Source organism: Pelecanus crispus, chromosome 5 (genome assembly GCF_030463565.1).
Source record: "Pelecanus crispus isolate bPelCri1 chromosome 5, bPelCri1.pri, whole genome shotgun sequence".
Taxonomy (NCBI): Eukaryota; Metazoa; Chordata; class Aves; order Pelecaniformes; family Pelecanidae; genus Pelecanus; species Pelecanus crispus.
Genome location: NC_134647.1, coordinates 31721414 through 31746863, shown reverse-complemented (window position 1 = coordinate 31746863; position 25450 = coordinate 31721414). Strand labels below are relative to the sequence as shown.

The window sequence follows — 25450 nt, the reverse complement described above, 5'->3', positions numbered from 1 at the left end:
AGAACTGTAATACTTACACATACACATATATATATATAGAGAGAGAGAGATATGTATGTATCTCTCTGTCTTTGTAGAACAAGATATCAGCACCAGTTCTATTGTCCTGCCAAGTACAAGACCTCTCATTTTGAAACATGCATTTGTTTCTAAATCAAATTGTGTTCCATGCTACACTGGAGTAGTTCTGGAATTACCCCATGAACTTCAAAGAACTTGCATGCAATTTTGAAAATATCTGCAATAAAGAGCAGATCACGAGTTGTACCACTTTGCCACTTGAACATCCAGTTTGAGATTCACAACTGTTGTTATCCACTCTCTGTTCTTCTAGTACATGAAAATCCCAAAGATCAGAATTAGACACTATACAAATTAGTGATGGGCAATGTATCAATATTACAGTAGAACAGAGAATCTAAAAGTACGTACTGCCAAATGTTTTCTAGACGCTGACATATAATTACTACCACAGTAACCACAGTAATACTCTACTGCAGCGCTCTGCTTCCCGGAAGCCCATCTCAGGCCTGCTCCATAGCATTAGATCTCTCTGAACCACTATTGACTTTGACCTCTCTGAGCTGGAATAAAATCACTGCTGTTCACTGCATTGTCAGTGCTCACTCCTCCTCTCCTTGGCCTTACCCACAGTTTTGCTCCTTCTTTCCAGCAAAATGGTGAATTAGGACATAGCCGATGCATTCATCTGTAGGTAAGGAGAGGGCACAAGGTGAAGGAGGTGTACTGGAGGTAGGAAGGGTTATATAGCAGGACAGGTTCCCAGTACCAGCTTTGAGTGAAGTTCATAACAGAGGTGAGGATTTCTGGGATAACATAGATTAGTGAGCAAAGATATAGGTTGACAGACCACCACAATGGTAAAACCTCATGGTCTTCTTATCTAAAACATTCATTTTGAAATGGGGTTGCCCATTGCAACCATCAGCAGGTTTGTGTAACAGCTGCGCAGCAGGTGACTGAGATGAAAAGTTAGAGGGGAGCAGGGCTGAGAGGAAACAATGACAACAGAAGTTCATGGTTAAAAATAGGTGTGCTAGCTCACAGTTTAACTCAGCTGTGCCAAACAACATTACTGGCACTCTGGCAGACATTGTTTTACAAAGGAGGTTTCAAAGTGATGCAGTGGCAGCTGTATGAATCTTGATGGAGCATTTCCCCATGAGGAGATGAGACTGAAAAACAAGTGCAAAGGAGTTTGAGGGAGAACAGGAAATGCCTGAGCTGGGCCAACTTAGGTATACATACGTACAAAGGAATATTCAACTTTCATATTTGATAGCTCAAAGCAATAAAATTAACACTAAGAACACATTTAATAACATCATTGTGTACCCAAAACAGTAGCATAAGAAATAACTCTGGAGATACTCAACAGGTATTGTATTAGATCAAATCCTGTACTCATTTACATAAACATAAATCTAGACTATTTTCATTTATTTTAAGGGTGAGAGTGCAGGCTTGTATTAGCATAGTATAGAAGAGAGTGTGACCTGCACACATCCTCAAATAAGTCATATTTAATCTAAATCTGTAGAGGTACAATAAGATTTTATTCCTTTACAAATAAATTAATATTACAAGTAATGAGGAAATTGCTAGCTTATGTTGGTAAAGTTTTCTGTTCATTTCTCTTGCGAGAGGCTACAGCTAATGGGAAAAGCTCAACTGGCAATATGCTTTGCAATCTTGTAGTATCAAAGACTTCAAGGAGCTTACAGCAGGAACTATCGTGTCTTTGTGTTCCTTTCTTTAAAATGCAATTTTCATAATCCGTGATTTATCTTCTTGGCATTTTATTTAATTGTCATTTAGACAAATGCTTTCTCATTTTAGAATGAGTACCAAAGCAATCACTGCCTTGGATTTAGAATGAACGAACAAATATTTGCAAATATTAAGGTAAAAATCCTCCCTCTGGATGTGATCTCCCTTAGGGTATTTTTGAATGTGGTATTTTGGGGAGTTCATTGGGCTGTTAACTGGAATTTGCTTAAATATGTCTTAAATAAAAGCAAACTTGTAAGGCACTGTCCTGCTATTTTATGACTCTGTGATCTATAACCAGTATTGTTTTAAGGAAAAAAATAGCTATGTGTGAGATGAAACCTGGCTCCTACTGACAATAAGAATGGCCTGTGTTTGAGTTTAAAGTTCAAAACATGGGACTCGGCAGGCCTGGTGCTTTCTCATTAATCTGCTGCAGTAAACATCATAGCAACAGACATGTTGGAGTGGGGTCGTGGGCCATGGGGGTCTTATGTACAGGTGACAGCAAGGGGGGACATCTGGGACTGGACAGACCGAGTGTCCAAGGCCAGTTACCGGTGGGGCCTTTAGTGCGCGCACACGTGTGTGTATACATACATTTCCCACTAAGAGACCTTCATGCTCATCAGTCAGAGAGGAGAACAGGGTGAGGCCAGTGGTGCCGACTGTGTCTGCATGAGTGCAGAGTGTTTCTGCCGGTGTTGATCTGTGTGGCCAGCTGTGTTTACATGTGTATATGTTTTACAAACCATTTCCTTGGCTATGAAAATTTTCTTTTGTCTTTAGAGTAGACTTGGTAGTGTGGGTTAATGGTTGGACTGGATGATCTTAAAGGTCTTTTCCAACCTAAACGATTCTGTGATTCTATGATCATGAAGGTCTCTTAGTGGGAGCACCTGCACAACCATGACTTTCTAATTAAGGTTGATGAGGCCCAGTTTTCACCCTGGGTACTTCTGAGGTTGTCCTCCTCAGTATCTGAACTAGTATGTTGATACCCTATTAATTATTTGACTTCCTGCTGTTTGCCTGATCGTACAGGCTTCCCATTTTTACGCATCCAATCGATATGCTATTGAATGTTGAATGACTACCTCGGAAAAGACAAAACCAAGTTAGTTACATTATTTTTTTGAGCAGCTTGTGAAACGGACTGCATGTTATTGCGGTTAAATTTATGAAATACAACTGTCACAATGCTGGCTAGCATCAGCCTTTGCGCATTTTGAGGGCAAATAAACAGCACTTTGACCAGAAACCATCAAACTGCTTCATCTCTGATGGCGGACACAGGGAGCGTAGAGTGCTCAGCTGCCAGCTGCTCCCCTCTCCGCTGGGCAAGCTGCTGCCCAAGTGATGTTGGTCTAGCGGTCTGTTTTATGACAGTTTTGCGGAAATTCCTTCCTCTTCCAGAGCAACCTCTGCTCCGTTATCTTGCTTGTACTTACCTGCTGTCGGGACACCTCCCAGAAAGGGCTGAACCCGAGCCCCGAGGAGGGAGCTGGGTGGGGATGTGGTCGAGTACAGTGAGCGGTTGCGTTCAGAGCCTGAGAATGTCTTTCCACGGGCGAGGGGGCCCTGCTCCCTGTAGACCTTTCTGCGAGCAGCCCACAGCTCCCCCTTGCACCCAGCGGGCTGCCAAAACCCGATGCGAAGCAGGCGCCGGTCCTGCCGCCGGCACTCCTTGCCCGGCTCTGCTCCGCGGGCCGCTCTCCTCGGAGCGCAAGCCAGGCCAGGGAGCCGCCGTCCCTGGGGCGCCTGTGGGCTGGGCACCACCGGAGGGCCGCCCCGGCCGGCGGCCCCACGCGGGACCCTCCCCGCCCCGGGGAATGCGGCGGGGCCGCGGAAGGGCGGGGGCACGCGGCGGCTCCTCGCGTGCGACGGTAAATCACGAGGGTGGGCGCGCTCACTCCCGGGGAGGGGGAGCAGGCGGGCACCCCTGCTCGCGGGGAGCGCCCCGGGCAGAGGACGGTCGGGTGCCGGTGGGTCCGCAGCGCAGGGCCGGCGGCTGGGAGCAGGCGGCCCCGGGGAAGCCCGACCCCCCCCTTCCCCGGCCCTTTTCCCTCCGTCCTGTCTGGCGGAGCGGGATGGTCCGTCCCGGGCGGGGCCTGAGCTTGGCCCTCCCCTCTTCCTCTGGCGTTGGTTCCGCTCGGAGAGCTTTCGCTGCCGCCGCCGCTGCCGTCACCGCCGCTCCCTGCTGCTGCTCGTGCCCGTCTCCGCTCCGGGCCGCTCGGGCGTTTTCTCTCTGCCTTAAAGTCGGTGAGGAGACGGGCCTGGGCGGGGGGCGGCCGCCCGGCGCTGCCGGGGGGCGGCGCGGCCCTTACGGCCTGGCCTGGCCTGGCCGTTACGGCCTGGCCTGGCCTGGCGGCAGCCGGCCCCATCCGGCCGCGCCGCCCTCGGGTGGAGGCGGGGGGGCTCGCTCTCCGTCTTGCCCCCGCACGGGCACCGGGGCGCGGCGGTGACAAAGCCGCCACCCCCGCACCGTGCGGCGGCGGCGGCGGGGGGGGGGGCGGGGGCGAGGGGCGCCGCCGCAGCGGGCACCGCGCAGGTCTCGCCCACGCCCTGCCGCCGCCTGCGCCTGGGGAGGCCCGGTGCGTGCCGGGTAGCCGGGGCGGGGGCCCGGGCCGGCGCCTCCCCGCCAGCGGCCCTGTGCCGCGGGGAAAATGGAGGCCGGGGAAGGGAAGGAGGAGCGGCGCGGTCGCAGCTCGGCGCAGGGCGGGCTGGGAGCGGCCGCCGGGAGGGGGAGGCCGGGCGGGGAGCTGGCGGGGCGCCCTCCGAGCTCCCCGGGGGCCGGCGGGGTGGGCAGGCTCCGTCGTCAGCGTCCCGACGTGTGTTTCTGCTTGCTTGCAGGGTGTCTTTTATGAATAATCAAAAGCCGCAGAAGCCGACGCTATCAGGCCAGCGTTTTAAAACTAGAAAAAGAGGTAAGGTAGCTGCAGTGCGCATACTGTCGGTACCTGCTGTCGGTGCTGTGTGCGTGGCCTTTTGTAGCGAGCCCCAAGTCAAAAGTCAGTTTCTGTCAATAAAGTAACGCCTTTACACTCTTCTCGTAAATCTTATTTAAATGAGACCACGCTAAATACAAAGTCTTGAGGCTGACTCTGTGTGCTAGAATGTTCTCTGCACTAAAAAAATATTTGGCAGTAAGAATTGTAGCTGAATTTACTACGATAACTTCAGCTTAAGAGACGGTCATTCTAGATCTGTACCGAGTGTGTTCAGCCTGAAAGCAGAAGTATCTAGTGCCCCTGAGTTACAGGGGAACTCCAGCACAGGCTCGTTGTAGCTTAGTACATACATCTAAGGACCATCTAACCTAGTAGGAATTTTGCTGTTAGGCTCTGGATAAAAGTTGCATTGTCCCCTTAATGCTATAAGAATACCTGATTTATATGAAAAAAAAAAAAAAAAAACCCACACCACCACCTCCTGAACGAAAAACAACAACCAAACCAAAACAAAACCCCAAAGTGTGGAATGTGCAAGTGGATATCTCTGTATGGGCACAATTACTTCCATAAGAAGAGTTGATGACTGAAGAGGTGTGACGGATAATTTAGTATTTTGGTGGTGTTTTCTTAAAGAGGAAGCAGGGATAGCTCTTAGAGTTTCTGTTTAGTACTGTTTTGTTAAGGTTCTAGTGGTGTTCTCAAACTGACAACACTAAGGATGCTGTACATACTGAAATAGTAATTAAGTTGTACAGAAGTACATGTTGACTTGGAGAACCTTTTTTAATGTTAAAGTAAAAGTACCTTCAGAAACTGTTGAAGTGGGAGAGTTGGATTTAGTCTGTCCAGCAGATGAAATGCTAGCATTCTGGGGTCTCGTCTCTCTTTAAGCATTTAACCATAGTTTGGCTTCCAAGCAACTCTGCGGTAACAGTGAGCTTCATGGATCTGTCCTGGAAAATAATTGATCCAATATTTCCAGACTTCCACCCAGCTGTTAGCAACGTGTTGATACTTGCATTGAACGTAGGGACACTAGTATGTCCCTTACAGAAAGGTTGCTAACAGATGCTAACAAAATTGGCTAAGCTGTTACAGACAGCACTCAAAGTAAGATTTGCAGCTGACTTCTGCTTCTTGGGAAGCTTTTTCTCTCATAGTTTACATAATCTAAGGACAAATTGAGGTGAAGACCTCCTCATTTTAAGGCTTTCTGTTAGGTAGACAGGTGGATTTGTTGCATATTAACTATGCCCTACCCATAGTGAAAACAAGGCTATGATCAACTCATATATCTCAAATGTGAAGAAGCATGTGTTCTGCTTTAACAATAACAAAGGATGCTAAATAGATCTGCAATTATAGCCCATCATTTCATGTTTAGTTAAGGCTTAAGACATTAGCTCAGATTTCTACGTTTCCCCCACGCACTTAAGGAAAAATATTTGCTTCAGACTCATTTAACTCCATAGTAAGAGGAGGGGATGGTCTTCGTAGCCAAAAAGCAAGTAGTCGTTGGCTCCAACATGATAATGGTATGCAGCTTTTCAGTCAGAAAATTTGATCCAAAATGGCGAGAGTCCCAGAGGGCTGAATTGAACATGAGTAATGCAGTCAAATGTACAAAACTGTAAGGGCACATATTAAGAATTGTCTTCCAGCATGTAGCTAAGCCTCTCTTTTTGGAGGGAAAGAGTGATCTAACATGAACAGGGGTATAAGAGTCAAACTGAGAAGTCAGATAAGCTTAATTAGAGCCAACTAATGATCACCACAAACAACGGTTCTTAGTGAAAATACTGTAAGAATTCAATTAGAGGTAACTAAGGAATGTTTTAGCTTTTGATAGCCTTTCCTCCAGCCTTGACTGAATAGGGGAGTGAAAGGAGTAAAACTACGTACTGCTATATTGGCCATTGAAATTCATTTTAGGCTACAGTGTTAAGTCACTGTTTGTGCTAGTTAATACCAGTTGTCTTGGAAGACTGCAAATAACTCAGTTCTGTTTAACTTCAGGCTTGCCAGTGCAAGTTTTGTTCTGTTTTTTTTTTTTCTAAGATTAAAATGACAAACTTTAAAAACCAAACAGCTGTGTGTGGCAACTTCATTTCAATGCTTTGTCTTTACAGATGAAAAAGAGAGGTTTGACCCTACTCAGTTCCAGGACTGTATTATTCAAGGTTTAACCGAAACTGGCACTGACTTGGAGGCAGTAGCAAAGTTTCTTGATGCTTCTGGTGCAAAACTTGACTATCGCCGCTATGCAGAAACGCTTTTTGACATCCTGGTGGCTGGTGGAATGCTGGGTAAGTGTCTTTGATGTGGCTGCTGTCAGCCTTTGTTCACTTGACTCTACAAAAGCTCAGTTCTTTCAGTGTAAAAACTCTGCTAAAGAGCCCATTGAGTGTGTAGAACAGGGTTGAAGTTATCTGTGGTGAACTGTCTGACCATTTTAGTGACTAACTGAGCAATCAGGTTACTGTAGAAATACTCTGTATACCCTACCACACTTTTGCTTGAGTCAGTTTGCATTCTTCAAAGCATAGACTATACAAACTTGGCTTAAAGGAAAATGTATTGGATTTTTAAATTTTTTTTTTTTTTTTACCAGGAGTGGGTCTTGACTCTGTAGTCAAGTTCCCTTCTGCTGATGTGAGATGGATGAATGCTTGTTTCAGGTGTGTGGTCTGTGGTCGCAAGACCAATGGAGTTGCCTTGAAAGATTCCAACGTGATCCTATGTGTTGTGCACCCTGCCCTGTTATTTTGGAAAGTAATATTGTTGGAAGAATCTGAGGTGTATAGTCTTGGAAATGCTATTACGAATGGTTTGTTGTTGGCAATAGCGAGGTCATGGGCTTTAGCAGATGTCAGGGAGTAGAGAAATGAGAGAGTGGTCAAGTCGGCAGAAAACACAGGGAACTGAGGAAGTGAAATGTGATGACAAAAGATCTTGTAAACTCATGTGCACACTGTGCGTAAAGAGCAAACAGTGGAGCAGATGCTCACTGCCCAAGTAAGAAGTAGGTGAAGCTAAATGAGGTTGAAAAGTAGTAAAAAAAAAAAAAAAAAAAAAAAAGTGGTACTTCTAGATTTAGGCTTTACATTTCCTACTTGACTAAATACTCTTTAGCGAGAAGGGATTCAAATGGCAGGGACCCATTTAAAATACAGCTGTGAAGAGGACCCTTTATGTTGTCTGCCTAGACTGGAAAAGTTCTGTCTCGGATTTTGGCATTTGTTATGCAAGAGTTGGGGGGGAGGACTTAAATGAGAAATTTGGCAGTTGCAGAAGATTTTTCTGTAGTGTAACAGAAATAGAATTTGGATTACCTAAATGCATGGGAGGAGGAGAGGAAATACCTGATTTTGGACCACAGCCAGGCAGTTCTGCAGTGGGGGTGGCTGGCTTGGGAGGATGCATCTGTTCCATGTTCAGGTGGTCTTCACACTGATGCTGTAGAAACGTCAGGTGACTTGCTCGAAAGCAAGGCTTTCAAAATGGTTTAATTTCATTAAGTGTGCCTCATTATCTCAAAGCTGTGTATTGGAACTGTGTTGTGTAGACTGAAGTTACTGTGATGTTCCTTTTGGCAAGAGGCTCTTTTGGTGATGTTACAAGAACTGGTAGCATGAGTAAATAAACTTGTCTGCCACGTGGAGCATCACTGCCTGAAATTGTTGATGGACAAATTGTTACAATCTGTGGGTTTACATTCAAGAGACTTAACCAGTGTGTACTGTGTTGGGAAGTGTTCCTCCTAGGAATAAGGCTGAGGGGGAAGGGAAAAATGCATTGCTGCGTTAATGGTGATAGAGGGGTCCTTTACTCAGTTCCCTCTCTGTAACAAGTAGCTAAGTGGACTAGCTTTGATCTTTAGTCAGACAAGGCCAAAATAAAAACTGGCATCCTGTTGCCTTACCACCTTTTAATATCCTTACCACTAATGCTTATCTCCATCTTTTAAGTCATGCTTCTGACTAATACATCACAAAAGGATCTCTCTTCTATGGAGGATGGCATAGAAGTCAGTGATGAGGTGTTCTGACACTGGAGTTGGTGACTTGAAGTCACCCTAGTTAGTGAAGCAGCCTGGCTACTAGTAAAATGCCTGTATTAAACTGAAGAGGACTGGTGAAGAAGCATCTTCTAATTAGCAGCTAAAAAGCTGAAGTGCCTTTCAAGACTGAAGTTTCAAGCTCCCCTCTGGGGCACTGAATTTTGAACATGCATCTCTGTGTTTCATCTCTTGTTGTGACTTACTCTGTTATATAAAAGACGCTTAGTTACAAAGCAGCACTATTGCAGCAGACACTGAAAAGACACTTGCTAGGATTAAGCAGCTTTAGTGGCTTCCTTTAAGGGAAGAGGAGCTCGTATGGTCATGTTAACTTACCCATATGTAAACAAGATGTGTTGCCAATCCAAGTTAGCAGTAGGGGTCAGAATCTTTAAATGTGCATATCTAAGGTAGCAGTTTAAAAGGTCCACTACAGCAGTGGAGCAGATGGAAATGTAGGGGTGTCTTCAGTGATCCAGTCATTCAGTTCATCATGAAAGGACAAAGCATTGCATGTTATGGGTATTGGATTTCTTACTGTGGAGACTACTCAGTACTGTCGCTGGGAAGTAATTAGCACTAATGCTGAAACCCTTCTTTAGCCCCAGGTGGTACCCTGGCAGATGACATGACACGCACAAACGTCTGTGTATTTGCAGCACAGGAAGACCTAGAAACCATGCAAGCATTTGCTCAGGTTAGTTCTGCAATGAATACAATTTAACTTAAACTGTTCAGTGGTCAAAAATGAAATGTCTGTGTAGTTGAAAGTTCAGGTAAAAATAATGCATGGCTTTAAGAAGCTTACTAGAAGAGGTAGAGTAGCACTTTTCTAAGCTAAAAGTGCTCTAAAGAGTTCAGATCAACTTCACTGAACTTGATTTTTAAAATTCTAATTAAATGATAGGTCAGAGTAAAAAAATAATGCATTCCGTGTCTTTTTAGGTTTTTAACAAGCTAATCAGGCGTTACAAGTACCTGGAGAAAGGCTTTGAAGATGAAGTCAAAAAGGTATGGAGTAGGTCCTTATCAGCAGACAAATAAACCTTCAAATTCTCCTAGTTAATCACTCTATAAAGAAGAGTTCTATCGTACAATGGATTATTAAAATGGAACACTTAAGTTCTTAATAGAAGAACAGCTAGCTTGTATGACTAGTGGAGAAGACTACCAGTGAACTAGTGCTTCTGCTAGTTGAATAGCTTGATTGCAACAAAAGTGTCTAACATGGAGGCAGTAGCCAAACTTTAGTGAGAGATGGTAGTTTTATGGCAACTCTTCTTACTTCTTCTTGCAGTTGCTGCTGTTCCTGAAAGGGTTCTCAGAGTCTGAGCGGAACAAACTGGCCATGTTGACGGGTATTCTGCTAGCCAACGGGACACTTAATGCATCGATTCTCAACAGTCTTTACAATGAGAACTTGGTTAAAGAAGGTAAGTGTTGCCCAACTCCTCCTTAGGGAACGATGGTGCGGGACAGAACCATGACAAGTAGGTGGAAATTGTGATAACAGTACACCCTTGCAGCTCACTAGTTTCACCTGGTGATAGATTTACTACAGGATTAGCAAAGGTAAATATGCTGCCTTACAACCTGGAAGGTGTTGCTAAGATTTTAGGAAACTAGTCTGTTTAGAAAGCTTGTGTGTAGGACTTCCCTGCATGACACTGGGGGCTGCTGTCACTAGTGTTGTCCAGCAAGGCGGTACTGTATTTTGGAGACGGACCTTTCAGAATGCAGAAGGTGTGTCATGTCTTTAGGCTCCTTCCTAAATTGCAGTAGGGAGAGTTGAGTTTAGTATAGGAAAGCCTTCATGATGTTGAGCAGTGAGAAAAGTCCAACATGCCAGAGGTTGCAGTATCCTCAGGCAGAGGTACTGCAGACTGTGCTACAGCTGCCTCTGAGCACAGCTGCTGCTGCTTTGAGGAGGGGTGTTACAAACCGGGTGCCCTGTGCTCTCAGGCCTTATCATTCCCTTTGTTTTGAATGTCAATAATAATATTACTATTCCTGTTGCACAGGTGTTTCTGCAGCTTTTGCAGTCAAGCTGTTCAAATCATGGATAAATGAGAAAGATATTAATGCAGTGGCTGTCAGCCTTCGTAAAGTAAACATGGATAACAGGCTGATGGTGAGTACCACTGAAATTACTGATTTACTACATAAGCCAGTTTAGTAGACGGCATTTACCAGCAAAGTACTCAACATGCATTTCTTTTGTGAAAGAGTTGTTGTAAACTTCGTTTTCAGGAACTCTTCCCAGCCAACAAACAAAGTGTTGAACACTTTTCTAAGTACTTCACTGAAGCAGGACTAAAAGAACTTTCCGAGTACGTTCGGAACCAGCAAACCATAGGAGCTCGGAAAGAGCTGCAGAAAGAACTTCAGGAGCAGATGTCACGGGGAGATCCATTCAAGGATGTAAGTATTTGGCCATAGACAAGCTCTCTAACCAACTCTAACCAACTGAGCTAACCCGGCTGGTCAAGCTGTAGGTGTTTCTCCTACCCCTTTATTTTTTCTGTAGGAACCTAGCTCAAATTATCTGAAATACAATAGCATCTAATACTAATCTGAAGATATATGCATAATTAAATAGTGAACTTAAACACCTAGCTCTCACTAAGAATTAAAGTTAGGACTGGGGTGTTTTGATATTAGCTTCATAGTCTTTCCTTGATGTGCTGAATCCTGCTGTATGATGAAGGGGGTTGTTTGTGGTTCTGAAGGCTTCCAGATTGCCTTTAGAACAGTAGTTTTAATGTAGCTTAGTGTCGTATGTGGCCTATGTGCTGACTGTTTTATTCTAACTGGCAGATAATCTTGTACGTGAAGGAGGAGATGAAGAAAAACAACATCTCGGAACAGACTGTGGTAGCCATAATCTGGTCAAGTGTAATGAGCACGGTGGAATGGAACAAAAAGGAGGAGCTGGTAGCAGAGCAAGCCATTAAGCACTTGAAGGTATTGTAATTTAAGTATGGACTTTTGCACCCGTTTAATGAGTAAAAACCTACAGCCCCCCCTAATGCAGAGACAGCATTAGACAGGGAATTCTCCCCGTTGTAACTGTGGTATTGTCGTCCAAGTTACTGAGGCAAAATCAGTGTGACTGCTGCAGAAGCACTGTGGGGTGGGGGGGAGGGGGTGGGGGTTGCAAATTTCGAAGCAGTGGCTGATGGAAACTCTGAAACTAGTCTAGTTCAGGCAATAAATGTGAAGTGTTCTGTGTGTGCCAATTTGTCGTTCCTGTTACAGCAATACAGCCCTCTACTTGCTGCCTTTACTACCCAAGGTCAGTCAGAGCTGACTCTTCTGTTGAAGATTCAGGAGTATTGTTATGACAACATTCACTTCATGAAGGCCTTCCAGAAAATAGTGGTGCTCTTCTATAAAGGTAACTTCTGTGCAGTTGTAGTTTTGCGGTTTGGGGGCGGGGGCTTGGAGGGGTTGTTTTTGTTTGGTTGGGTTTTTTTAAAGCCTGTATTTGCAGTGTGCTTCAGTCCTGATAAGACCTTTAGGGAAGATCGGTGCTACAACATTGTACTTCATGAGCTGAAGAATTTTCTACCTTATGTTTGCAAAGATGGAGCAGTAAAATGCAAAGGTGGATGCGGTTGGCATATGGGGAAGTACTCCTCTAGGCAAGGGTGCTGCCTGTTTACTAGACTTTAAGAGTTGTGGTCAATCAAAGCTAAATTTAGATTTTTTAAGGCTCTTTGGCCCTTTTAAGTTAGGGAAAGATAGATGATACTGTATTCTTCTTAGTTCTCTGTCTGAACACTGACGGTGAACAGCCAGAGATTGAGACCACCAAGGTGTTCTGGGGTGCTGTAAGCTCTCTGTTAAAAGGTGTTACTGAAGAATGTGCTGTGCACCTGTGGAAACACCAGAGGAACCTAAGGAAACTAGTTGTTCAACTGAAGATTATATTGTACTTGTAAAATCTAAAAACCAATTAAACACTGCCTGTTGTGTACTTTGGGCTTTAAAGAATTTGCATCTGTTCTTAGCAGTTGACTGAAGCTTTCCTTAGAGTGTGTCATCTCAAATAGCTATGAAAAACTCGACTTGGTAGTGGGAGTGAAAGTGCAGCTCCTAGATGCAGTGCTCAGGAAACCCCCAGCAGCCAAATCTGAAGTGCATGGTTCTCGGAATTTTAAAATAGGAGGCATTCCTAGTGCAGGTTACATCCAGCCATACCTGCGGAAGGAGTATGTGTTGTGACCCTTCTAGGAGAGGAAGCAAAGGCTGCCAGCCACGGGTTCTCAGTAGCTGGTATTCAGTGCTTTGCTGTGCTAATACTGCTCTTGCACATCTTACAGCTGAAGTTCTGAGTGAAGAACCCATCCTGAAATGGTATAAAGATGCACATCTTGCAAAAGGAAAGAGTGTTTTTCTGGAACAAATGAAAAAGTTTGTTGAATGGCTCAAGAATGCTGAAGAAGGTAACCAGCAAGTTGAGCTTCTTCATTTTGGGAACCTTAGTGCAATAATGCTGGGGAGGGGGGGGGGGGTGGGGTGGGGTGTTAATTGCCCCTCTGAGACTAGGTGTGCCCCCTGGTACTGGCTCGAAAAGCTCACCAGTTCCATGTGGAGCTGATAGCAGCTATGGCGTGGGATGCGGGGCAGGGGCTGAATGCGGGGGCTAGGGGAGGGGGACTGACCTGGCAGCCTGGTGATGAGCTCTCTCTCTTCCAGAGTCGGAGTCTGAAGCTGAAGAGGGTGACTGACCTGTGAAACTCTGTCCTCAGTAAAGCAAACAGGAGCTGTAGATAAGTGTCATGTCTCATGTGTCCTTCTGATTCTTATATCCTACCTCCCTGTATCAAGCATGATATAAGGGCTCTCATGGCAATTTATTTTAACTGTTTTCTATAGTTATTGAAATACTGGGTTTAGTTTTTAAAACCATGTTTTAAGTAGCTTACAGGAGCTATTATAGATTTGACTCTAACCTGCATTTGTCCTTTCAGTTATATTCTACCTCCTGTATTTTCTACTGTAATAATGTAATTTAAGGCCTTCCACAATTAAATCCATTTTACCCCTTGGGTTTTCTATCTATATTTGAGTAGACATGATAACGGTGAATGAGATTTATGGCAGTTCTGTTTGCAAATTAAACTGTAAAAAGCCTCCGAAGTGAAGAGGCCGTGGCTTGTGTGGTAACTTGGTGTGACACTTCAATTTGTACCGCTTGCTCCAGATAACCCCGTTTGTAGGTGGCTGTCCATTTCCCCAGGGACTTTGTCATCTCTTTACTTATACTTCCAGCATAAAGCAATCCACTGTTCCAACTGCTGGGTGAGGCGCCTGACCCACTCCTGGGAGCTCAGTTCCTGCTGGAGCGAGGCTAGTTTGGTGACCAGTAACCATGGCGGGTATGGAGAGTGGCATTGCTGAGCCTGCTGGGCTGCCTGGCAGCTAGGCATCAGTTCCAGGGGCATCTTCCCACCACTTCTCTCGTGGAAGAGTGAATGTTCCACATCCAGCTGCCTGACAGGTTTCTGGAGCCCTGGCCTATGCTGCTAGCAGGGCGGCAGCTTGCTGGTGCTGCTCTGTAAGGCATGGCTGCTGGAAGGCGAGCTGAAGTTAGAAATTATTTTATGCTGGCAGTTGACACGCTAAACCAAACAGCGTATCTGTTCACCCAAACTTTGAATTCTTAATGGAAATTCTCAGGACAGCTCCTAATTCAAGACAGATTCATAAGAGAGTGAAGTCTATACTGTTGTAAGCCAATAATGAGCATTAACTGAAATACTGGTAACCAGAATACACCTACTAAAATTAAGAGTGATCATACTGCAATCTGTTCAGTACTAGTGATCTTCCTCACTTTGTATCTTTTTTTTTTAAAAACAAATAAAGGCCACCCCTACACTTAATGTCAAGGGCTGTCTCTGTTCTCTTAATCAGAAAGGAAGCGTCAGTCACGCTAAAGGGTAAAAATCAGTCCTAGGTCTCTTGCTATTCCAATGACAGTTGAATAAAACATAATTAAAATACTATTTCCTCCTATTTTCCTATTCTATAGAGGAGAGGGTGTTCTCTTCCATGTGTTAAAAGTGCAACTGTCCTGAGATGGTTATTTACTGAGGAAACGCAAACACATTTTTCTTAAATAAGTTTTATGCCAGCAGCTGGATTAAACTTCAGTATCCAAAAAGTCATAATACAAAATAGGACATTTACAAAATAACTGTACACAATAAATATTTAACATAGTTTATGTTTCTTTGGTGGACTGACGTCTTCGTCAGCCTGCTCAGCTATAGGGAACAGTGCCCTTTTTTCCTTTTTCAATGGGAAGAAGAAAGGATGTTTCAGTGCTTCTTCAAGAGTAATGCGCTTGTCTGGGTCATACTCCAACATCTTTTGAATGAGGTCAAAAAGGTTCTCGTGGTCAGAATCGTGGCAGGTCATGAATTCCTTCATGAAGAAAACAAAACATGTTTTTGTAATCTTGTAATTGCACTTAAAGCTCCTCTCCCCAAAAGCATTTTTCCCTCTGTCACCTTACCTTCAGTGGCTTACAGCGCCTTGACACGTATCTACCAGCAGAACTGTGTTCATCCCAATCCAGCTGGTCGTGCCAGAAGTATTTGCGTTTCCTTAAACAAACAGACCACAGTTTTGTTATTCAAAGATTCTGTTTTGTCCCTTCACTAGAAATTTATCAGCATGTTTGTTCACAGCTTGGGCACAGTCCACAAGAGTGGCCAGCTTGTTAAATAGAGTAAAAGGATGACTCTGAGTTTATTAACTTTTTTTAAAATTTTGCTATTAAACCAAATCTGAAAATATTTAAATTAAACGGTAGCAGTCCAGGTACAGAAAAATGTAATTACCGGGTTTTCTTTATCATGTGATCTGGCAAAGGCCCCAGTATTCGCTCCATCATTGCCAGGTGTTCTTTGCTGTCATGAGTCTGGAGGGAAATCAAGATAGTTCGTTGTTAGAGGAAGTTACCAAGAATCACACACTATCCTTACTTCATTTGTGACTGTACCCTGCAACCAATAATCCATTTCAGATTAAGGAAAAAAAGAGAGACTGTAGTCATCTGTTTCCTAAAATAAATTACAATCTACCGGAGGTTTTTTCCCCTGATGTACCTTTTTTTTCCTTCTGTTCTTAAACTTCCAAGTTTCAGCAATACTGTCAAGATGACAGAACTCAGCAGTATTTGCTGATGGTGATAGATGAAGCTACATCTGTTGTTGATGTGGCTTGTAAAATTACAAAGGATCACCCTGTTAGCATTTGTATCCTGCTGCCAGAATGTTTACCAAAAGCAACTTGTAGAAATCTTCTGCTGAGAAAGTTCCTTTGTGCCTACATCTGTTCTCTTCAACTTGGCATTACAGAGAAATGCAGCCTAATTTCTTGCACAGACCATTCCCCTTAGTCCCCACCTCCCTGTAGCATATTTTCACCAGGATGGGGAGCATTATACATGCTGCATCGTTTGGAGGTTCATGGTTACCTACCGGAAATACTGTGAATCCAAGGTAGTATTCAATGAGAATACATCCTATGCTCCAAACATCACATGGTTGTGACCATCCCAGTGCTGTGAAAAGATTCAGAAGGTTCACGGTTGTACCAGACTACAACCAAGTTCAACAGCTCAAGCAAGCTACGGAACACTGCTGTAGCACCGTTCAATAGCATACAAAAAAATCTTACGTGAAAGATCAGCCTAACAGACTTCTACTGACCTAGGATAACTTCAGGAGCTCTGTAATGTCTTGTAGACACCAAAGTGCTATGATACTCATCATCATATGTTGCACTCCCAAAGTCCACAATTTTGATGTCTGGATTTTTTAGTGTGCGTTCATCACATTGCTGAAATGAAACACAATGGGATGCAAGTGACCAAATAAACCCAGACAATGGCTGAGGGGGAGGTGGGGAGAAGGACAGCAACTTACCAGTTTGGGGTTATACTCTTCTACATAGTCAGACGTCACAAATAAAATATTTTCCGGTTTCAGATCTGTATGTGTCAACTTGTTCAAATGCAAAACTGCAAGGTAATACATACAGTTAGCAAATTCCGCAAAGACAACTGAACAAATAAAGCAAAAAAACCCCCCATGCTTACAGTTCACAGATTTGCAGATCTGATACGCCATCTGTCTAATCTGGTCCAGCCTAAATGGCAGAAAGCCATTCTCTTTAATAAAGTCATAGGTGCTGAGCCCCAGTAGCTCAAAAACAATGCAGACATGTCCATGGTACTCAAACCACTCTAACATCTGAACACAGCGACTGCAAAAAAACAGGGAAATACATGAATTGCAACAGGAAGTTGTATAACGCTCAGATACCTATGTCGTATGTTACAGAAAGCGACGTCACAGAAATCGTGCCAGACCAAATTACAGTTGGCTTTGTATACTTACTATGTATTGCTGGGATCCGATGCATTTAAATGTTCCAGTACTTGTATTTCTGCACGAGCTGCTTCCGAGTACCTATCAACATTTTTTACTATTTTCACAGCTACGTGTCTGTCTTCCCTGAAAACGCAGGTTTTAACAGGGATTAGAACAGCGAGTAGTTTAACTAAGAATATTCAGTAATTATCACCATATACATTGTTTGTAACAATGGGAACCTTATCAGAAAAGGTCTTAGGTACATACTGACTTAATATAACCAAGGTTCATCTATGCACAAACACAACTAAAATTTAATCTTTAAATTTTGAAAACATACTCAGTACCTTACATATCAGTATTATTCTTAAAGGTTAAAAGCCCCATTTACCTCCCCTTTGTATTTTATGTATGCTGGGCTACTATAGGAGAACCTTCCACATCCTAACACGACTGTCAGTCAAAAATGACAAGCCACCTTTGGTCGTTTTAGCAGTAAAAATGTAATTGAGGTGGCAAATGCCTTCCACGGTGACTAGAAAGACAATCTAGTTTCATACTATTTTGCACACAGCAAAACTGCAATCAAACACAAAATGCATTCTTGATTTGTAATATACTCAATGCTAGAACCCAAATGGCATTGCATCATCACAGATACTTTAACGTAAGCTGCATGATGTCATAGACCTTGCTCCTTGTACAGAGCTGGGCTGGTACAGGCACAGGCCCCAGGATTGCCCAATGTGGGGGGGTGCAGCTTCACCCCACGTTCTCTAGGCCACCTGCCCCCATCAACCCTTGGCCTCTACCAGGCTGGGGTGCGCCTGCGGAAGACGTATCCATCGCCGCATCCATTGCTGCACCCACCAGTCCTGCACAACCCTGGTGTCTAGGAGCTGGTTTTAGCATGCTGTACTAACGTAAATTTATGTTTTCGAACTGCGGCAGCCTTAAAGAAATACACAGAGCAGCATACGAGGAAGTAAAGATAAAACCTGATACAATCAGAAAGCACTTCATGAACCACACTGTGACAGCATCAGTTAAGAAAAATTACATCTTTTTTAATTAAGACTTACGCTTTGCGATCGATGCATTCCACTACTTTTCCAAAAGCACCTTCACCCAAAGCAGCAACAATCTCATCTATAAAGAAAAGAACTCTCAGTGACAGAAGTTGTGAAGTTACTCAGCTATTTAAAAAACGAGCAAACAAACAAAAATAAAACAAACAAAAAGACTAAGTACTATCACTGAAGATTATTCTAGGCTGTGCTGCTTTAAATTGTAAATATCTAGTTCGAGAGATGTTACTGGACAACTCTCATCAAGGCACATTTACAGGGATCTCACTCTAGGAGGTTCATTAACTTCATTTACTATTTTTTTGGGGGGAAAAAAGGGAAAAAGAAAAAAAGAAATAATATTTAAGTTCTACAGAAAAAGAATAACAATCCCCACCCCCAAACAAAAAAAGACAGAAAGAAAAGCCTTTCAAAGCCCCCTCACATCTTATGCTAAAAGAACTTATTCTATCTGAAAAGTTAATAAATTTTGAAAAATATTCTATACATCTTGCACTTAGTACGTCTCCACTCTGACAGATCAGGTGACCCTCCTCATCATCCTCTACACTCCTGGATCTTTTCCTTCGATGACTCTTCTGGAACGGCACCAAGATCGTCCAGCCAATCAATAAACCCGAGTGAATTCAGGTCAGAATACGAAATTCATTCAGCAGGGAGATATTCAGGCATTCAGATACACGCCAGGCCACAAACGGTTGGCAGGAGCAATTTCAAATTCAGTCCCCGGAAATTCACAGGGCACATAGTTTATGTTACAGGAGAAAAACATGGCAAGGAACAGATTTTCAGATGAGATACTCAAAGTGGCAAGGCAACAAAAAATTACAACACAACTGTTTTTCTTTTAAAAGACTGGTTCACTGAATTTTACGTTAGGATTTCAGTGCCTGTATTTTCTTTTTTTAAAGCAAAAGGATTTAATAATCATCTTATATCTATATATAAAAAAGTAACCTTGTGGCCAAATTAAAATACCCATCTTAAGTAATCAAGATTAAATCACTGGTCTGAATATTTGGTAAGTTTTTTTTTTTAAATCACAAATAGCATATACGTTTACTTTAGGCTGTCTCAGCCGAAGATCTTAAATTATAAATCTTATCTTCAGCTTTTTTAAGAGTTAAATATGTAAGAAATATCAGAAAAACTGCCCTGTTAGTGGGCAAACATCATACATACCTGATTCTACAGATTTTTCAGCGATACTTAAAACATCTTACAAATAAATTTTAAAAAAAGTAAAACCTGACATTATTTCCTTGCTAGTTCAGTGATACTTAGTCAAAAGCAAGTTTAAAAGCTTGTGCTTGAATTTTCGAGTAGGGCTGAAATAAATGCTTGTCATAATAAAAATTCTGAAGGCATGAAAATGATGCCTGTATTTCAAGTACTCCAATTGATGGGTTATTATTCATTAATCTGCTCAAATACACCCAATGAATAAATAGCAAGACTATGTTCTGTGGTATCATAAGCATAGCTACAAACTATACATTTTCACTGAAGGAAATAAAATCCTAGCAAAAAGAATAATGTACTAATATTAGCTAAAGGAATAAACTATTATCGACAGAATTCCCCGAACCCCCACACTGACTACTGCCCAAATGAGAATCTATCTTCTTAAAATAAAAAAATCCTAAATTAAAATTGGTCAGACCACCTGTGAATGATGATGATGACAGGTAGCTTCACGTGTCTTGTATTTCCTTTTGTAACTACTCGTCCCACTGTGACCTGATGATTTGCTACTGTGATGCCCAGTATCACATCCTTGATTGTATTCATTTCTGTATTCTTCAACATAGCGTCGTTCATGATGGTCTCTTTCATTTATAGATTTGCTTTCTGAACAGGTACTACAAACAAAGGAACAAATAAACTTCATTAAAATAACTGTAGTACCCCTATCAAGACCGCTTTTTGCGTTAAGCTGTAAGACATCTCTCTCGAAATATCTCCAACTCAAAAATGAATACATTATCAGATGACCTGATGAGAACAATAAAATCTTAAAACATATGCTTGCTGATATCAGAAGTCAGAAAGTTATTTACCTGTCAGGAAGTTTAGAAAGATCATGTTTGCACTGCTTGTGCCCCTGTGCAGTACTTAAAGATCTCTTCCTCTTATTAGCACTGTCGCATCTTCTAGAACCCAGACTTTCTTTTTTATCCGAGTCAGGATAATTAGTTTGCCTGGAATGCCGCATCTGTAACAAAGATATTTTGCTCTTTGAATTACATCCCATAGACAAACAATTTTCAAAGCCATTAATGATCAAATTAACACTATAACGAAATTGTGTTTTTCCTCAACTACCTGATACTCATTTTTTCTCTGCTCTCTATTCCACGTTATTTTTCAATTCAAGAGCTTTTTCAAATTAACCATTTTTGATAGGGGAACAAAAACCAATAGCCTACTTCTTACAGAAGATTTTCAAAAGAAGTATCGTGGCTCAGGTGCTAAACCCATGCTGTGCATGTTATTTCTGCAACGCCGCTCAGGCACCAATGGTGCATATACTAGGAAAAAACGAAGCCTTCTGTGTACTTAAAAAGGGCATACAAATACTGCCCAGCGTGCTTTTAAAGACTTCAAGGAACTTGTCATCAACTTTCACCATGCCACTTCCTACAAATTCGCGGAGAACTCCTAATGCTAAGTCAAAATGACAATAAAACTTGGGTTATCTCCTAGTTATTTAGCTCGAAGAGGAACAGGTAACTGACTACACATGCCTTGTACTTCCAATTTCCAACCGTAAATCGATTCTAGCTCACAAGCTGCGCCTCGGGCCGACACGTCCCGGCTCCGCAGCAGCGGTGACGCCACAAAGCGGGAGGCGAGGCACCGCGGCCGGGCGCTGCGTGGCCGCCTCCCTTCCCAGGGCAGGGGGCAAGGCGCCCCGCACCCCGCACACCCCCCCCCCCCCCCGCCGCGCTAAGGCGAAGACGCGGGGCGCTGGGCCGGGCCCGGGCCGGGCGGCACGGGGGCCGCCTCCCACCAAAGCCCCGCTCCGGCAAGAGGCTCCGTTCTCGGCCCCGAGCAGGGGCACGGGAAAGCGCCCCGGCCTCCCCCACTAAAGCCGCCGAAGCCATTTTCTCTCCGCACAGAACAAGGCGCGGGCAGAGAACATGGCGGCCGCACGGAGGCGGGGGCACAGCGGCGCCCCGGCCACCCGACCCGACCCGCCCGCTCCGGCGGGGACGAGCCGAGCCACCGGCCGCCCTCCCCCACGGCAGGAGACAACCTCCTTCCCCCGCACCACGGCGGCGCCCTGCCCTGCCCTGCCCTGCCCTGCCCTCCCCTCCGCCCCGCCTCCCCCTCGGCGGCGGCCCGGCCCAGCACCTTACGCTGCCCTCCAGCTCTGCCCGCCGCCCGGCGGCCCAGGGCCGCGGCGGCCGCGCAGCGCCCCTCCCGCCGCCCCCACCTCCGCGGATCGGGAGCTCCGCCGCTCTCTCCGGGAGCCGCCGTCCTCTCCCGCCACGGCTGGGCTCAACGCCGCAACTGCCGGCCCTCACCCCGCTACAAAATGGCGTTGCCAGGAACTTTCTGGAGTGCGGCGGCGCGTCAGAGGAGCACACCCGCGGCGTCACAAGGCGGGCGGGCGGGGCCATCCCGCGACGCCCCGCTGCCCCGCAGGCTGCGGGGAGCTGCCGCCGCGGGGGTCTCCCCGCGTCCGTGCCGTGCAGCAACAGGGTACGGGCGCAGCGGGCGAGGCGGCCCCGGTAGTCGCTCTGCCTTTCCGAGAGCGCTGAACGGTACCGGTACCGGTACCGGCCCCGGCCCCCCGGCCCCGCGTACCGCCGTCAGCCCTCAGCGGGGCCGGGCATAGAGCGGGCACCGCCGCCCCGCAGCGCCCGGGCTGCTGGCACCGCTCCCGGGGGCGGTGCCGTCTCCTCGGCTCCCCGCCCGATAAGCCAGCCCTTTACTGACCCACTGGTGCTCCTGGGGCTGGTACAGGTGCATTGCGCCCGCCCACGACCTTTTACGGTAACCCCCTATGCCTCATCAGGGAATTCAGTTAAAGTAGCTCTACTTAAGTAGACCAACTATGCAAAACCTTCAACCATTTTCCTGCCAAAAACTTGGGAAGACAAGGAACATTATACTGGGGGGGGGGGGGAGAAGGAAAAAAATTTCTAACCCTCGTTTAAGAATGACTGCCAGAAGATTGCCTTTTTTTTTTTTTTTTTTTTTTTTTTTTTTGTGAGGCTCTGAATTGCTAAACCATTTTTTGCCCTTGGCGATAAAAACCTGTTATTTGTACTTCCCTAAACAAACTGTTAGAGGCTCTCAAAGCATGTACCCAGTCAGCTTTAAATCAACAGAACTTTAAAGGACCTCATATGACTAACAAATTAAAGATGTCTTTGTAAATCCTTGGCATTAAAACCATTTCCGAATAGCTGAATGCCTTTTTTTTTTTTTTGATGTCTCGTGGTATCTTTTACTAGCTTTTAATCATGTTTTTGAGTGTGGACGGAACATAAATATCCACTGTAAAACAAACAAACTAAATGCAACTCTTCAAGTGAGTGTACAGATGAGTCTTCTATATCCACAGAATAATAAAAAAACCCCAAACCCTCCCACAAAACTAACCCTTGCTTCCTCTGCTGCTCACCATTATGGCACACATGGCGGTTTAAGTCACAGCCACCCCGTGCCTTGCTGCAGCCCTTCTGCCACCACCTCTCTCAGAAGGAGCTTTCAAGCCTGTCAGCCATCTATCAGTCATGACCTCAGCAAAGCTAACCAAGCATTACGCCTGAAATTTGGTGCTCCGAAACCCCTAATAAGTAGTCAAACATCTCATGTGCAATCTGATTTATGTGGAAAAAGAACATCTAAGGATAAAACAGTCCTGAAGCACTACAGCCTATACACATTGGTTCCCTAACACCTAATGGTTTTTTTTTTTTTAATTATTATTCTGAAAAGGACTAAACTTTCTGAAACACTTCCAAACCTGATAAATGACCCTCCTCACTCTTTGTATTTTGGGTTTTTTTTATTTCCCTAACTGACCCTGTGATCAACATACAATACGCACATTACACGTGCAAGTTTGCCACTGTCCATAGATAATGCACCATTATTTTCTTTTTGTCCATTGCTCTCCAGCTTAGACTAAGTACTGTTCCCAGCATGACATACCTCTAACACCAAAATGCCAGCAAAGGTCAGAGACAACCTAGAATATACATGACGAGACCCTCCATTATGACTGTCATAATGCATGACTGTTGTATTAATGTATGTATTTTTCTTTGCATGGGTAGATTTATTTTGTCAGAACTCACCTTCTGGCTGTAGTGTTTGCGATGAAGGACCAGACTGATGGAAGTAAACACAGGAGTTTATAAAGTGCAAGTCAAGAACAGTAAGAACAGTACTGTCTGCAACATTTTTGCTATTTAAAGGATTATATATGTCACAAAAGACCAAACAGCTGGTGACACAACAGCTGACTGTGCAGGAACTAAATTGCACATATACTGTACTCGGCAACCGCACACAAAATCACACACTTAGACAGCTGGGCTACTTCCTACTCCCTGTCTTGCCTTCTCTTCAACAAGTGGATGGGACCAACCCCACCATTATTTTTCCTGTTGTATTCCAGGTTCTCAGGGAGAACCTGTGAGAGGTTCAGAGCCACAAACAGGGAAACAGACATAATAGAGTTTTTAAAAGTTAGAATGTAATCCTGTCCGTAAAAGCAGTCTCCTTTCAATACACAGCTTTAGATAAAAAAGAAAGGATCTAAATTTAGTGTATCCTCCAGAGAGCAAATTGCTTGGTGTCCCTGTATTTCACACATTCTATATAACAGCCTTCTTTTTGTGGAGGAAAAAAACAGACCTGAAATTGTTTCCCGTTCAGTGCCAGATGTCACCATTTTAAATTATTGGTTCCTTGGCACTGTAGGGAAGTTTCGAGTATGTCCTTCCTTCTGCATGGCAGTAGCGTCAGCGTGGCAGTCAAACATGCAGTTGTATGCTTTCGTCTCTTGCTATTACCACAGCTTATATGGAAGAGACATAAAGAGCACAGAGCTAAAATAATTAAATCTTTTACCTGACCGACTGAAGTATCAGGGTAAAATGTATTAAGTCTGGAGCAAGGGCCACAAGCTATAAGCAACACCCCATACAGAATATAGAAACTTTGTCCCAGAGAGAGGGTACTGATTAATTCTGCTCATTAACACCCCGGTTATCTTTACCTGGCATACTTTTGCCTTTCTCTTGCAAATAATTTCTCCTCTTTATTTTAAGAGGCAAAGTCTCAAAGCAGGAAATACTGGTCTGAAGCACACTGCAAGTCAGCTGGACCTGGACCTCCCAAGGCATATATATGAGCATGGACTTTGCTAAGTAATGTTGACTGAATCCAAGGAGGATTGGGGGAAGAAGTCCAGAATGGTAGGAGTTGGGTGCAGGAACTGTGGGTACTCTCTCCTGTCCAGGTCTCTCATGCACAGTTGGAACTAGAAATATACCCTCACACCTAGAGAGTCAGAAAATTAACCTCTATGGAAACGAGTTGATTTTTTCCTGCTTCATGAAAACAAACTGATGCCAAAATGCGTTTTTTAACTCTACAAGGAGGTTTCAAGGAAGAGTAGAACATTCTGCTTCTCCCAGTATGCCCAAGGTGGAGAACTGCTTTTTTGATGTGCACAAATCGCTCTTTTCCCTGTTTATTTTATGCTTACTATACTAAGTGACTTGAGCATAGGATCAGCAATATATATATATATATGCATCTATATGTATGTATTTTATTTCTCCTCTTGACCAGTCAATATTCAGGTATCTGTACCCTCTTGCAGACTTTCTTATTTGAGTCCAACAACATTTGGTCTCAAATAAGACAAAACAACAGCTCTCTCATTTGTTCAGCATCTTGGCCACAGTATCTTTTATTATTTTGGGTGTATCAGGATATTCTTGGTTAAAAGTCTGACCACAGTCTTTTTATCGCTACTCTGTTGTGTTTACCCCCTACTCTTTGTGCAAAAAAAGTGATGAAAAACAAGTTACAGTAAATCCACAGTTACCTAGTTTGGATCAACAGCTATGTAAAGACACAAACACTTACTTTTTCATACCAAAAGCGTTGTGCCAGAGGCAGAAGCGATTGTTT

The 25450-nt window shown here is 44.2% G+C and overlaps 2 protein-coding genes across 9 annotated transcripts; one reads left to right on the top strand and one right to left on the bottom strand.

Annotated features, from left to right (window-relative positions):
- The first annotated feature begins 3973 nt into the window (after nt 1–3973).
- On the top strand, nt 3974–13955 carry BZW1 (basic leucine zipper and W2 domains 1). 3 transcript variants are annotated; one of them, XM_075710662.1, is made up of 12 exons: nt 3974–4053; nt 4645–4718; nt 6875–7051; nt 9408–9502; nt 9751–9816; nt 10103–10238; nt 10827–10936; nt 11056–11226; nt 11623–11769; nt 12064–12202; nt 13131–13253; nt 13507–13955. In XM_075710662.1, the coding sequence occupies exons 2-12, from the start codon at nt 4655–4657 to the stop codon at nt 13536–13538; spliced, it is 1260 nt and encodes a 419-aa protein (XP_075566777.1). In that variant the 5' UTR covers nt 3974–4053; nt 4645–4654; the 3' UTR covers nt 13539–13955. The 3 variants fall into 3 exon arrangements, with proteins under 3 accessions (XP_075566777.1, XP_075566778.1, XP_075566779.1); XM_075710663.1 differs by lacking the exons at nt 3974–4053; nt 4645–4718; nt 9408–9502 and having other exon boundaries at nt 6944–7051; XM_075710664.1 differs by lacking the exons at nt 3974–4053; nt 4645–4718; nt 9408–9502 and having other exon boundaries at nt 6944–7057.
- Nucleotides 13956–15022: 1067 nt separating this feature from the next.
- On the bottom strand, nt 15023–25439 carry CLK1 (CDC like kinase 1). 6 transcript variants are annotated; one of them, XM_075710659.1, is made up of 13 exons: nt 25406–25439; nt 20347–20501; nt 19950–20148; nt 18774–18864; nt 18281–18347; nt 17223–17339; nt 16922–17088; nt 16749–16843; nt 16533–16662; nt 16302–16384; nt 15660–15739; nt 15332–15422; nt 15023–15240 (listed from the first exon to the last, which is right to left on the bottom strand). In XM_075710659.1, exons 2-13 carry the CDS (start codon nt 20499–20501, stop codon nt 15028–15030), a joined length of 1488 nt encoding a protein of 495 aa, XP_075566774.1. In that variant the 5' UTR covers nt 25406–25439; the 3' UTR covers nt 15023–15027. The 6 variants fall into 6 exon arrangements, with proteins under 6 accessions (XP_075566774.1, XP_075566776.1, XP_075566773.1 ...); XM_075710661.1 differs by lacking the exon at nt 17223–17339 and adding an exon at nt 23602–23635 and having other exon boundaries at nt 25406–25434; XM_075710658.1 differs by lacking the exon at nt 25406–25439 and adding an exon at nt 21726–21827.
- Between the last annotated feature and the right edge of the window lie 11 nt (nt 25440–25450).

Coding starts and splice junctions, on each gene's coding strand:
- BZW1 (XM_075710662.1), top strand. CDS start 4,655: ATGAATAATCAAAAGCCGCAGAAGCCGACGCTATCAGGCCAGCGTTTT. Junction 11,227..11,622: donor GGGGAGATCCATTCAAGGAT/GTAAGTATTTGG, acceptor TCTAACTGGCAG/ATAATCTTGTACGTGAAGGA. Junction 12,203..13,130: donor AGTGGTGCTCTTCTATAAAG/GTAACTTCTGTG, acceptor CACATCTTACAG/CTGAAGTTCTGAGTGAAGAA.
- CLK1 (XM_075710659.1), bottom strand. CDS start 20,501: ATGCGGCATTCCAGGCAAACTAATTATCCTGACTCGGATAAAAAAGAA. Junction 18,865..19,949: donor ATCATCATCATTCACAGGTG/GTCTGACCAATT, acceptor GTGCCGTTCCAG/AAGAGTCATCGAAGGAAAAG. Junction 15,423..15,659: donor CACATGATAAAGAAAACCCG/GTAATTACATTT, acceptor TGTTTGTTTAAG/GAAACGCAAATACTTCTGGC.